Source organism: Juglans regia, chromosome 13 (genome assembly GCF_001411555.2).
Source record: "Juglans regia cultivar Chandler chromosome 13, Walnut 2.0, whole genome shotgun sequence".
In the NCBI taxonomy this organism is placed as follows: Eukaryota; Viridiplantae; Streptophyta; class Magnoliopsida; order Fagales; family Juglandaceae; genus Juglans; species Juglans regia.
This window is the reverse complement of record NC_049913.1, coordinates 35,123,791-35,138,104: the sequence shown is the minus strand read 5'-3', so window position 1 is coordinate 35,138,104 and position 14,314 is coordinate 35,123,791. Positions and strand designations below refer to the sequence as shown.

Genomic DNA, 14,314 nt, shown 5'->3' with positions numbered 1-14,314 from the left:
ATTTTCCCCCTCTAAGCCCAAGAGGCCCATAGAGTAAAAGAAAGTAAGATCAAAAGCCCGGCCAAGAGTAACTAGCCCCTAACCCAACCCATGGGAAATCTCCTTTGCACACAACCTGCAAGAGGGATGGTGCTGCAAAGGATGTGACTCGTTGATCTAAGGCCCCCTAGAGTAGTGTCCAGTGCTCGATTGTCCGCACACATAGCAGACGTGATATACGGGGAGCCATTGATCTACTGGCAAAAAGGGGATAAACGAACCAGAAGGGAGATAGACTGAGAGAAGGAGGTTGGATAACCATGCCGCATTAATGGCTCCATCACCTAGACAACACTCCACATTAAATGACGTCATTTCAAAACCACACCACATTAATGACGCGTCGCAGAGCCATGCCACACTTAAAAACTCTGACACAATGAACAGTACTGGGAACACAGATGTCATGGTAGTAGGCACTGTTTGCTCCTCAGGCTTGTAGTATAAAAGCAGATCCCAGGTACAAGAATATCTCTCGAATTCCCAGACTCTCTTTCTTATCTGCTAAACTCCAAGATTATTTATTAACTTTGGAATCAGAGGTTACCCGGCCCCAAGGCAGCCCTTTCAAATCCGCAGTATTTTCTAGCCTATTTTTGTAGACTTGAATTGTCGGAGTTTGGCCCAAATGTGTGCGAAACACGACGTTAACAATGTGTTTAATGTATGAATTCGATTGAGTACGTTTAACTTTTTATGGAAAGTTGAAAAAATTGTAAGTCTCATTAATGATTGGTAAGAGATAGGTTGAGATGAGCTCATCACCAAAACAAACCTAATGGTCAATCAAATTTGTAATGTTGGGGCGGACGTCCTTAAATTGATTAAGCGAGTGTCTATTATAATGCTAAGTCCAGACGTACTTTGTACAAATAGATTGTTTTGCTCTGGCCCTTGATATGTACATAACACAGAATCATGTAATTGGTCATTCAATTGTAAATATTGTTTATATGTTGGAATAGAAACACAACACGAAAGCTACCTGCAGGTTGATTGCCATTAGCCAAACCTTTTAGTTTCTATCATTATATGTTCCCAAATTCTCGCCCACAAACAATGTTGGGTTCTAGGCCTTTAAATAGTCTTGAAGCCTGAAAATCATGATAGCTAGTTTTTGGCCTCCTTGCAAAAGTGGTATTGGACATTAATTCACTATTCTTCCTTCCATTAAAGCACCGCCAAGCATCTTGTAAAGCTGAAGCTGCTTCAGTCGGCCTCCTGGAAATTAGAGTCTTCAAGTTATTGGCCATTAGAACATAACCTTATATTTTTGTATGGGTTTTGATAGTTTCGGTGGAGACTAGAAGGTCTGAAAGGTTGGGTGTTGGGAGACTCTGAAACCCAATCTTGAAGTTCTAATCCGTTGAAATGACCGCTTTCAATACAATTTGCGCTTAAGGCCGAGGTATCACGCACTACTACTTGTAAGAAGATAAAAGATGTAGTGTGTGAAGATATCTGCACACAGATTTTAGAGGTAATTGATGCAGTGTATACGGAGATTCATATATAATACTATTTTTTACTTTCATACAGAGATTAATGCTAGCATATATGACTTACGTATAGAGATTGATATCATCTCTGTGACTTAAGTCACGATCAGTACTCGGCTAATACAATTAAAGATATGCTTAACTGCAGTCGAGGATGTGGTTAGAGAGTTGGGTCATCAATAGTCTATATCTTTTATTTGCATTTTTTTTGTATAGACAATATTTTGTATTTTATAAAATTAATTTGATTATGAATGGTCTTTTTCTTTTTAAAATTAATTATTGATTTCTATTAAATATATTCTTTAATTGCTAATTTTTTTACAAATGAAATATTTCTCCATAATTAAGTAAGATATTGTATTGGTATCAAAAGTTGAAAATTTTTTGTCTTCTTTTGAATGAAATATATAACCATTTGAATGTTTCTTAATTCCTGCCAAATATTTTTGCAATAAATTTACATTCGAAATCTTTATTTTACGTTTAAACATTGATTAACCTATTCATTCGAATGATATAGTAATTTATTCAAATAGTAAGTCAATGTCCAGTTAAATTTAGTGACTTAATCCGCCAATTTCTTGTTCGATCATATATAATATCCATTCAAACATTGATTAACCTTAACGTTCGAATGTTGTTGTATGTTGTTCGAATGGTAAGTTAATGTTCTGTTAAATTTAGTCACTTAACGTGCCAAATTCTCGTTTGACCATATATAATATCCATTCGAATGTTTATTTTATTTTGTTCTAACGTTTTAGTAAACGTTCGAACGGTTATTTTATTAGGGACGAAATTTCTCATCCCTACATATACTGTTCGAACAAAATATATATTGTTTGAAGTTAAAGCCTTCGGTCATTTTTTAGGGTCCCTGACTCCCTACAACTCATTTTTTGAAACGATTTTTTTTTAACTTTTTGGGAGGATTTTCATTTTGTCTAAAAAAAAAAATGTCAAAAAAAAAAAAATGGAAGGGTACAGTACTTGTTTTGTGATTGCTAAAATTGGATGCAAGCTGAATTTTTCATTAAGATCGAGCTGCTTTTTAATGGCCAATCAAATTTGTAATGTTGGGGCGGAGGTCCTTAATTAATCGATTAAGCGTGAATATGATCTATTTATAATGCAAACTCCAGACGTACCTTGTTTTGCTCTGGCCCTTGATATGTACAGAAAATGACAGAATCATGTAATTGTTCATATAATTGTAATTGTTTATAAGTTGGAATAGAAACACAAGACAAAAGCTACCAATCTACCTGGTTGATTGCCATTAGCCAAACCTTTTAATTAGTTAACTATCATTATATGGTCCCAAATTCTCGCCCACGAATAGCTTTGGGTTCTAGGTGTTTAAGTCGTCTTGAAGCATCAGCATGCCGGCCAGGTTTTGGCCTCCTTGCAAAATTGGTGGACATTAATTCACCATTCTTCTTTCCATTATAGCGCCGCCAAGCAGCTTGTAAAGCAAAAGCTGCTTCAATCGGCCTCCTGGAAATCAGAGTGTTCAAGTCGTTGGCCGTTAGAACAAAACCTTCTACTTTTGTATGGGTTTTGACAGTTTTGGTGGAGACTGGAAGGTCCGAAAGGTTGGGTTCGGGGGAGCCTCTGAACCCCCAAGCTAGAAGTTCTTCTCCATAGAAATGACCTCTTTCAATACACTCTCCGCTTAAGAAAGTTCCATCAACCCCACGATTGGTTGTGAAGTTCCAAACAATGCCTTGCGTGACGAAGAGCATCGTATCAAGGGGTTCACCTTCACGAACAATATAGGTGCGCTCGTTGTAGTACACTGGCTTGAGACTGTCGCAGATGGATTGCATCATGTGTTTTTCACTTGTCTGCAGCATTGGCACCTGAAACCAATCGAGATCGATGAATGATCATGAGAACAAAGTCAAGATGTAAAAACGGCATGGAAACTCAAGTTATTAGCTACATGAGAACTACTCATCCATATATAGCATGTCAAGGATCAAGGCCTTGGTCTTTGTGCCTTACATCATCTGTCATGTATGGAGGGTGAGGTGCGAAAACAGATCATTGCTTGTCCAATTGCACATAGTACTTACTATTCTACATGATGTTCTCAACTTTTGATAATATTTTTTCACATTTCCTCCAAAGCAAAGTAGTAAAAAGCAGCTTTTTACCGTGTCCAAACAAAGAGGCCGGAGAATGAACTAATTAAGAAAAGCACTCACTTTCTTTAGCATGGGCAAGCAAAGATGGCGCTTAATATCCCTTCTTATTTCAATGGGAAGATGAGGTAGCGGATTCTGGGGATCGACATCTATATTTTGTTCCAATACCCGTTGTATGTTGGGCATGATATGTGGTTTAATATCATCACCGAAGTTGTTCCTTGATATCCACAACTCTATATCTCTTTCTTTGATTTTCATCTTCTGTATAACTTCCTCTGTCCTTGCAGTTGTCAACTGAATATATGTCTGACACACACAGCAAGTTTAATTCATCAAATCCTATGGAAGCTAATTAATTAATTAAGTTTGACAGAAAATAATTGATTTAATGATCATTTACAAGCATAAGGAGCGAATAAAATAACAAAAAAGAAGTTGTTCTACGATATTATTTAAAGAGTACATAATCATATCATGATGTAGATGGAAGTACTACATGCTGACCAGTATACGTGGCATGAAATTGGCTCTTTAAAAATTTCTGATTTAAAAAAGTGCAGAATTATATGAGAGGGTTCAACTGATCATCTGTGGACTTCACGAAGGAGTACTACTGTTCTTCTATGTACATAGAAATTATCTCTAAAGTTCGTGCACATAATTATTTAAAGAAGGGCTTTGAACAAACCTGCACATTACCAATGAAATACAAAAAGAGGAGCAAGCCAGAGATGGAAATAAAAACCGCAAAGCTGTTTTCCCAGAAATAGTTGGTGGTTTGAAGGTTTTGACCGAAAGAACTGCAAAATTTGGAGCAACCATGATTTATGAGATAGTAAATGATCTAATGATGTAAATGTTAGGTTTAAATTAATAAGAGAAACGAAATGTATTCAGTCATAAATATATTATGCAAGTCCCACAAACTATATTATATATTCGAAACAAGTAGAAAAACATGGGACCTAAGTGAAAAAAACCAACTTTTTCACCATGGAATCTATTTTTTTTAAAGAGAATTTGATGAATACTTATAACTATATCCATTACTCAATTAAAAATATGAACAGGAAATCCTCAAATGATTAACATAAAAAAAAAAAAAAATAGAACAAGAAACATCATCTAATTAATAATAAGATCAGGTGCAAATTAAGGGTCTAATATTTAACAGGCGTGCAAACCTCAAATTTTTCAGTCCCCACCAGAAACAGTGCAACATCTTTTTGGGAAAATCTTTCGACGCGACGGTACCAGATTCAATGGCATCAAGAAATATTCCAAAATCAAATTGCGACTTTGTTGCATTATGATCAAGAGGACAATAATCATTTAAAAATGCGTAATTTCCCGAACTGGGGTTTCTCTTATGACAACTGAAAACACTCGGGGTACATGATCGCTTTAGCTTTTCACAAGCTCTGTGCCAGCATGCCGTCTCTCGTTGGATAGAAAATAAGTACCAAAGGGCACCCAGTACCTAAAAAACCAGCATTTCCCTTTAGAGATGAGTAAATTTTGTGCAGGTATCCTCGAGAAAACAAGAAGCAGCAGGAAAGAGAATTCTGCAGTAAAGAGGAAATTACTACTTGATCCGTCGTTTAAGAGAACAGAAGTCTTGACAAGATCAATTTTGCAAATTAATTTATATATATATATATATATAGATTTATTACACTCATTAAAATATTTTTTTATTTTACTGACCTCAATTAAAAATATTAATTTAAGCTCAAATGAACAGGCCAGAAGACTTACATGACTGGCAAGGATGTACAGAAAGAAATTGAATGCAGCTTTAAGCCATATAATTCGAGCAATTATGTTAGCAGTCTTCACAAGTTCCCTCCATGATATGTAGATCCGCATAACTCTTGGCACATATTGGACAAGAAGAATACCAGTCAGAACCTTCCTCGTATCCAAATATCTTTCGCCTCTCATCTCTGTAAATATAATTGGAAGTAACACCTGGAAATTAAGATTCCAAGAATTCAATAAATATATGTAAGATCTTGATTTCATTTCTTCCTGCGGTACTAACAAATCCTGATCAACATTCTGTGGAAGTGGAAGCAGAGAAAGCTCTTAAATAAATAAATAAATATATATATATATATATATGTATATATATATATATATATCTAACCTGTGGAAGTGGAAGAATAGCGAGAATGTCAATTAGGAAGCGCCACGACAACATGTACCTCTTCGCTATTGGCAAAGGACTAGTTACAAACTTAGTTCGTCCAACTTTACCAGCGTCCTCGTCTATATATGGGCGGACAAATTGCAAAATGATATTCACAATATAAATCACGTCGGTGAACGCTCGCAAACAAATAGCATTGTTTTTTAATCTTGTATCCAACGCAAGACACTTTTCATCTCTGTTGATCACAGGAACGTAAAAGAACAACGGGTCCACCACTGATACTGCAATAACACAGAACACTACAAAAATCCAACTCCAGACTCGAAGGGGTTGCCCATGTGGGTGGAGAAGTTTCATTTTTGTTGTTTTCTTTTCTTCTGAATTAACTCCATTATTGTTGGCAACTTGCTTCTCCACGTCCTCGTCCCTGGACAGAAAATTATAACGAGCAAAGAATCATATCAATAGATATTTTTAGTTTTTTGGGTTAAGAATCAGAAGTCAGAAGTCAGAAGTCAGAAGTTAGATATTATAAACCTGAGCAGAAGTTAGCTCTAGTAATTATATATTGATTGTAAATCATAATATATATTTTCTTAATACAATTCGAGGATATATGCTTTGTTTTGTAAATCAACTTGGTGCAATATTTCTGACTTGTACTTAGCATATTGCCCCAAGAGACCATTTAGATAAAAGAAAAAAAAAGACAAACTTGATGATAAATTAAGGTTGTTTGATCGGACTCCTATTATTAATTGCTCCACAAGACACAATAGTTGTAAGATTCCGTCAATGACGTCTTTCAGCCACACCCTGTGAAACATCATGTTTACATGAATAACAATATATATATATATATATATATATATATATATATATATCTCAGCGCCGGTGGAAGAAGAAGATCAGACTCAGAGGATGCATGCCCACCTAGCCTCGTTCTCTTGACGGCGCCCACGCGGGTAGCTCATTCTTAGTTGTACGTGCCAGAAGTAGACTGTGAATTAATCTGCTTCCTGACAAAAATGGAAAACAGATTAGAGAAACGTATGTGCCACAATCTTAAGTAAAAAGCTGCTAGCTGCTTAAGACAATATCATGATCTCGAAGAAGCAAAGGTCTTCTTGAATATACTTTTACAAATCTCAGTTGAGTATAGTACTTACTCGACGGACCCAGAAAAAAGTTTCTCCTCGATCGAACGTACGTTGTGTTAAAAGCAGACAATAAAACCGAAAAAGAACCTTTATTATATTCACGTAACAGTTCGTTGAACCTTGTAAGACTCTTGGGTTTTGTTCGAGCTTGCAGATCACCAGTACATATATAGATATATGTAAGTAGCCCTGTAGCCGTACATTGGCCGAGAGTCTACGTATCCCTTCAAGTCTTGCCATAGCCGTGTATATATGAACCAGCCATTAACGGCCATTAACGGATAAGAGTCTGGTCTACTCCTCAAGTGGTCCCTTTTTTTTTTTTGTTTTTTCCTTCACAAGTCTTCCGTATATGTTTCATATCATGTATATTAATCATGCAGTCTAATTTCTTACCAACATGGAAATTTTAATTTTTGAACAAATCAAACTTGGCGACTTGACGAGCAAATTATATATTGAGGCGATTAAAACAAAAAACAATTTGCTGATTGACTGGGGCCCTCGATATTGCAAAACCATGTACATAAAGGAACGTGTGATATTAATTAATTCATGTACGTAGCAATTCATTGAACCTGAATCACCCGATAGACTTGTGTGCTCTATCGAGCTAAGGATAAAGAGCAGCTAGCAGAAAGCTGGATTTTAAGCAAGCCAGCCGACGAGTCCGCGTCCATGTCCAGCCAGTTTACTTATAGGAACTGGCCGAGTCAAGTCCATTATAATTAATTACGTATAAGCTTCTCAGACGTTGATCGAGAGTGATCTATACGTACCCCGTCAAACACTTTCATCAAGTCCAACTTTTTTTCTTTAAATTCTCTTGTAAATATAATTAATATATAATATATAGATATTAACAAAAAAATAATTTTCATAAATTAATGTGGATATATTTGATATATTATATTTTTTTACAATAAAATTTTATTCATAATCCAGTGTACTTTAAGTACAAATTATATCAATTTAAATTTATTGTTATGATATTTCTAATAAACAAAAAATCTATTTTGATTATAAATTTTCTTTATTTTTCTTGTATACAATACCATGATTGAAGCGACTCACAAGAAAAAGAACACGAATTTGCTAATTGACAGCACGTTTAATTAAAGAAAAATATAATTATTATTTATTTTTTTATTATCCTCTCATCCTTCTATAATGTGGTATTAGATGATAGGTTTACAAGTAAAATATAATAAATAATCTCAAATAATTTAATGTCACATCATGAAATGATGAAAATATGATAAAAATTGAGATGATGAGTAACATTACTCTTCAATAAAATATGCAAAACCACATGGGAACTCAAGAAAATAAAGGTGGAAAGAAGATAACTATATATATATATATATATATATATATAAATTAGAAGAGAAAGGTACCCCAATTCTATTGAATGCCCTCACTTACAGCAGAGGAAACCGCGTTTTCAACTAGATACCTAGGATTACACATAATCCTAAAATCCAAAATAATGTATCAAAATGAATTGCAAGAAAACAAAGAAAAACCACTAACCATAATACAAAAGGAACACACGTCAAATCAAAACACAAAAGTACATGCTAACAAAACCTACAATCAAAACAAGACAATAAAACAAACCAATAGAAGTCGTAAGATCGATGTCGTATAACTCGTAAACCTGCTTGATCCATTCAAATAGCTTCCCTAGTGTCTTTTGGAAGGCTGTCTCTAGTATTAATTAAAAACTCTGTACCTCTAGTGTCCAATTTAATTAATCTGTCTGTAACGTGGTTCATTTCTAAAAAAGAATGATAAAGATGTACCACCATCGAACGATCCGTCAATCTAGCCTCTTTCCAGTATCTCTGACTACGCCAAAGAACTTGCCCACATTTCTCCCACCAATTAATTACCACTAGCTTATAATCTGTTTCAACCTCTATATGATTAATATTCATTTTAGCCCATAAACTAAGATCAGATAGGACTCTTATCTCTGTAATATTTTTAGAATTAATACCATAGAATTAACCTGACATTATTAATCTTTCTGATCAGGACTGATGAAAAAAGTATTTCCACCGTAAACTTTTCCAGTTCAAGACATTGCCATCAAGAAGCAAAGTTTTTTGTAAAAATACTTGAACCAAACTCATTAGAATAGTCAGAAGAAGAAAGAAAAAATAGAAAACTCACTCTGCGTGGTTGTTTCAAACATGTAATTAATGAAATTAAAGCAGGCAATAACTAGTACTTCCAAATATATGTATTTCTACAAGAGTTCATTGAACCTGATAGGCTGATAGATTCGGTCGATCGCGGAACAAAGTAGCACGCATGCAGCAGGAAGTTGGATTTAGAAGTGTGCAGGTGCAATATAGAAAGGTAGCTCTGGCGGTTTATCTCTCTCTCTCTCTCTCTCTCTCTCTCTCTCTCTCTCTCTCTATATATATATATAGATATTTAACATATATATATATATATGGCTATTCAACTGTTGATCTAGATGCTACCCCTCAAGCCTTGAAGTTTTCTTTTCCACCACTTCCTCCCTGGCAAGCATCCATTGAGTATTTCTTGTAACATGTGTTTTTCCTAGGGTGCAAGGAGTTTGGTTTCGTCAGGAAAAATTGATCAGACCTCGCTGCATATCTCAGTATTCCCAGACTGGTCGATGCCTATCCAAACCTGCTGCCTAGAAAGTCTAATCCTTCAGGTGATGCAGAGATTGCTCAGGATGAGAGACCAGTTTACACAGATGAGATCGATAAACTTGCTGATCATGAGATCAGAGACCTAATTGTTGGTCTAGATGCTCTAGTGTGTGAAGGGACGAAGAGCATTAAGCAGGCAGATTTATCCTCTTTCTTCAAAATCATGAATCTGATAATAGCCATAATATTGATCCTCGGCAGCACAAGAACGAGGTTGGTATGGATCGAGCGAAATTTATGATACGGGTTGCTCGTGGCATTCCGATCGACCTCGTGGAGTACATATTTGAGAGGATCGGATCAGAGGCTTGGTACATTACGACAGATATACTGTCGTCCGAGATCCTAATCATTCAATTTTTGCTACATTCTGGGGTCGTGCCAAAAGTTGCCTAGTGTGCACGAGAGCCGATAGGACCGATCAACAGCACCAACCTGTAACGGAGCACGGGACACTCGAGACTTTGTTTTCATGGACCTGTTCCTGACAGGGCTGATATTCAAAGAGATGCACAGCCGAGAGATCCTAAAGTATCGGCTGGTGAGACATCTACACAGGCCGAAGCATCACGCACATCAACTTGCAAGGAGATGGCCGACATACTGCGTGCTAAGATCAGCATACACACATCAGTGGTGATCGATGCAGTGCAGACTGCCATGTCTGAGTTGCGTACAGAGATAATTACTACTAGTGTCTCTAAGCTACGTACAGAGATTAATGAGTTATGTACAAAGATTAATGCTAGCGTCTCTGAGTTACGTACAGAGATTAATGCTACCATTTCTGAGTTAAGTATAGAGATTGATGTCAGTAAAGCAACTCAGGTCAAACTCAGTACTCGACTAACACAGGTAGAGAGACAATTAGCTGCAGTAGAGGATGTGTGCAGAGATCTCGGATCATAGTAGTTTTTATTCTTTATTTATTTATATATATTTTTTGTTATAGTTATAGACAGTATATATAGTATTTTGATAATTTACTTTAAAGACAAATTAAATATTTTATCTTTTCTGGAGTAATTATTGATTTATATTATATGGTATATGACTGATAATATTTATTTAACAAAAAATCTTATTTAAAATAAAATAAATCATTAAAATATTTTTAAATTAATTACATAAAATTAATTTATGAATTCGTATATATGATATATATTTATTATATTTTGATATACGTTCCGAGATTAAGATTATACGTTCAAATGTTTATATAAATGTTATGTTTAAATATGTTCGAACTAAATATATTCCGTTCGAACGGTTTAGAAACCTTCCCGTCAGGTTTTGCTACCAAGTCTTTTCTGTTCGAACAACCAAATTTATTGTTCGAACGGGTTTGAACTTTCCCTTGCATAATAAATTACTTCTCTGCCAAGATTTTACTGTTCAAAAGGATTTTTGTCCATTCGAATGAAAAAATTTTTTTGAGACGATTTAATTCAGCACAGAAAATACTGTTTGAATGGATATTTATCCGGTTGAACAGTTTTGTAAAGTCATCAAATTTTTTAGACGAAATTTAAATTTCGTCGTAAAAAACTACTTTTAGGGACGAACTAAAATTTCGTTCCTAAAAGGCAAATTTGTTGTAGTTTTATTTTTATATAGTAATTATATAAATTAATGATGTAATTTTCATCTAATTTATTATCATTGTCCATATAAAATATAAAATAATATATGCTATCAATTAATAATAAATAATAAATCATGTGATAATTTATGTCATTATATCTAAATAGTTAATACATCATACATTAATACATACTCTACTATTTACACTTAATTAAAACAATTAAGTAATTTTTTTAATACCTAAAGTGCAAGCAAGCATAAATAATATATGTAAAATGAAATTAATTATTTAATATTCATTAACTATATATAAAATGTATGACATTATTAATAATTATGCATACTAAAGAGTAAAGTGTAAGTTAATAAGTAGTAACTGTCAACATCATAAATATAATTATAGTAAAATACTTTTTTAATGAGTTAGTTACATAATTTATATTAATAATTCACTTAATTTTAATTTAATAATTTAAATAGCTTTTTTATTAATTTATTAGAAAAAAGAAAGATGAAATAAAATAAAAAGTAATGGAGCCGGACCAATCGGATCGGACTAGACCGATAGCTATTGGTTCGATCTGGTCCCTATGAATGTTTGGTCTCAAAAAAATGATGGACCACCGACCGGACCGATTTACACTAATAGTTTTTCCTACAGGCTAAACAACAATCTGTGTAGACTGTGTTAATCGAAAAATCTAACCAAGTCTTAATGCGTATATGATCAACTAATTCCGCTATTTGGAAATGAAGACACATACAGATAACAACATGAATATATGTTTTAAATTAATCATTAGAAACCATCTGAATTAGTATGGTAGGTTAAGTACGGGTATTGAAAAATCAAACCTGCTAGACGATTTAAAAATAGCGTCTTTCGAACCAACACGCACGTAATGCATCGTAGTATTGAAAAAATAAAGCCATGCGCAACTTCCCAAGAAATTAAAGCGGGGACATGAAGATGTGTCTCAAAATCTTTTTTTTTAATAATATTATAAATTTTTTTTATATAAATATTTATAATGATTAAAAAAACATATTAAATAAAAAATATAAAAACACTTTCTACCTGTTTGCTAGACTTTCAGGTTACATGTCTCAGGCGATGTAGCACTGCTCAAATTATTTGTACTTGAAAAACTCTATACGCAACCGGCCTGGGAAATTACGGGAAAACCGCATCCCAGGTGGTAAAATACTGAACGACGCCGTTTGTTCTTTTCTCCTTCATCCTTCTTTTTTCCTCTAATTTCATTCGTCTTCCACCTTCCCACTCAAATCCCCCATTTCCCCCATTTTTAGAGCTCCCTTCCATCTTTCATTTCCCCTTCCATCTTTCACCTTCATCTTTCTGAGAATATTCTTCTATTTCACTGCTTTTATTTCGTGCCAAACCACAGCCATTTTTCTTCCAACCACATGCACATGGATACACCCACATGAAGCCAACGAACATATGCATTTATGAGATCTACCAGTTGTTGTCTCGAATCTCATATTTGTAGGATATTCGATTGTAATTTTCCTCTATTTTCTCTTCAACCAAACTGACTGTTACGGAGTATTGTTTTTATTTTCCTGATTTTCTTTTGTTTTCTCGGCAACCAAATAAACTGTTATGGACTATTGCAGACTATTGCATGATTTTTCTTTGTTTTCTCGGCAACCAAACAGACTGTTATGGACTATTACGTGATTTTCCTATGTTTTCTTAGCAACCAAACAGGTTGTTACAGACTATTGTAGACTATTGCGTTCCTTTGTTTTCTCAACAACAAGCTTGAAAGTTTGATCGGCGAATGGGAGCTTGTTCTTGTCCATGTAAGGGGCTGGTTAATAGAAATTAAGTAAATAACCTCTTCAAGGGGGCTAAGTCCTCCTAATACAATTCTTGGATAAAATTCTATACAGATTTTCATTAATAACAACAACTTAAATAACTTGACAAATAACCAACAGCCTACTAACTTACTGAAATTAAGCAACAATTAACAACCCACGATAACAATTACTACATAAGACTCAATCTTAACAAACCCATGGAAAACAATCCACTAACTGCATAACCCAACTATAATAAAATACCCAAGACTCGGTCAACACAACAATCCACTAACCACATAACCCAACTATAATAAAATACCCAAGACTCGGTCAACACATGAACTCCACTACTAACAGAATAGACTAAGTCAATTAAGCTTATCAAAATGCTTCAAGTCCAAGGGCCAACCATAACTAACGGGCCCATGACAATCCTTCCCCCATCAGAAGACCTTGCCCTCAAGGTCAAGGAAGTCTTTTCGCAGCTACTAAAATTCAACCCAGGAGGTGTCTTCAAGTTCTAGCCCCTTCCATTTGACAAGCAGCTCACTCACGGCTTGTCCTTTCTTCTTCTTTAGGCGCCGCTGCAAAATTTCCTCAGGTTCAGTTTGTGGCCCACTTGTAAGGGGCTGGTTAACAAAAATTAAGTAAATAGCCTCTTCGAGGGGGCTAAGTCCTCCTAATACAATTCTTGGATAAAATTCTGGATAGATTTTCATTAATAACAACAACTTAAATAACCTGACAAATAACCAACAGCCCACTAACTTACTGAAATTAAGCAACAATTAACAACCCATTATAACAATTACTGCGTAAGACTCAGTCTTAACAAACCCACGGAAAACAATCCACTAACCGCATAAATGAACTCCACTACTAACAGAATAGACTAAGTCAATTAAGCTTATCAAAAGGCTTCAAGTCCAAGGGCCAACCATGACTAACAGGCCCATGACAGTCCAGATGGAGGAGCTGTGTGAGAAGGACGTCCACCACGACCAAGATCTGATCGAACCCATCAAGAAGGGGCTCCATCTCCTGAGCCAAGATGGCGAAGTCTCTGGAAGAATGTTTTTTTTTTTTTTTAATGTATCAATGATGTGGCATTATTTTATATAAATATATTGGCCGATTCTGTCAACGGTTTCACCGCTCGGTTGCATGTAGCAAAGCTGTTTATACTTTGACT

The 14,314-nt window shown here is 34.9% G+C and overlaps 1 protein-coding gene across 2 annotated transcripts; it reads right to left on the bottom strand.

Annotated features, from left to right (window-relative positions):
* Window positions 1–2,708: 2,708 nt before the first annotated feature.
* On the bottom strand, window positions 2,709–7,201 carry LOC108988296 (cyclic nucleotide-gated ion channel 1-like). Of its 2 annotated transcripts, none has more exons than XM_018961525.2 (8): window positions 7,019–7,201; window positions 6,783–6,868; window positions 5,844–6,276; window positions 5,453–5,665; window positions 4,879–5,174; window positions 4,383–4,494; window positions 3,752–4,000; window positions 2,709–3,403 (listed from the first exon to the last, which is right to left on the bottom strand). In XM_018961525.2, the coding sequence occupies exons 2-8, from the start codon at window positions 6,821–6,823 to the stop codon at window positions 2,852–2,854; spliced, it is 1,896 nt and encodes a 631-aa protein (XP_018817070.2). In that variant the 5' UTR covers window positions 6,824–6,868; window positions 7,019–7,201; the 3' UTR covers window positions 2,709–2,851. The 2 variants fall into 2 exon arrangements, with proteins under 2 accessions (XP_018817070.2, XP_018817071.2); XM_018961526.2 differs by having other exon boundaries at window positions 6,783–6,861.
* Between the last annotated feature and the right edge of the window lie 7,113 nt (window positions 7,202–14,314).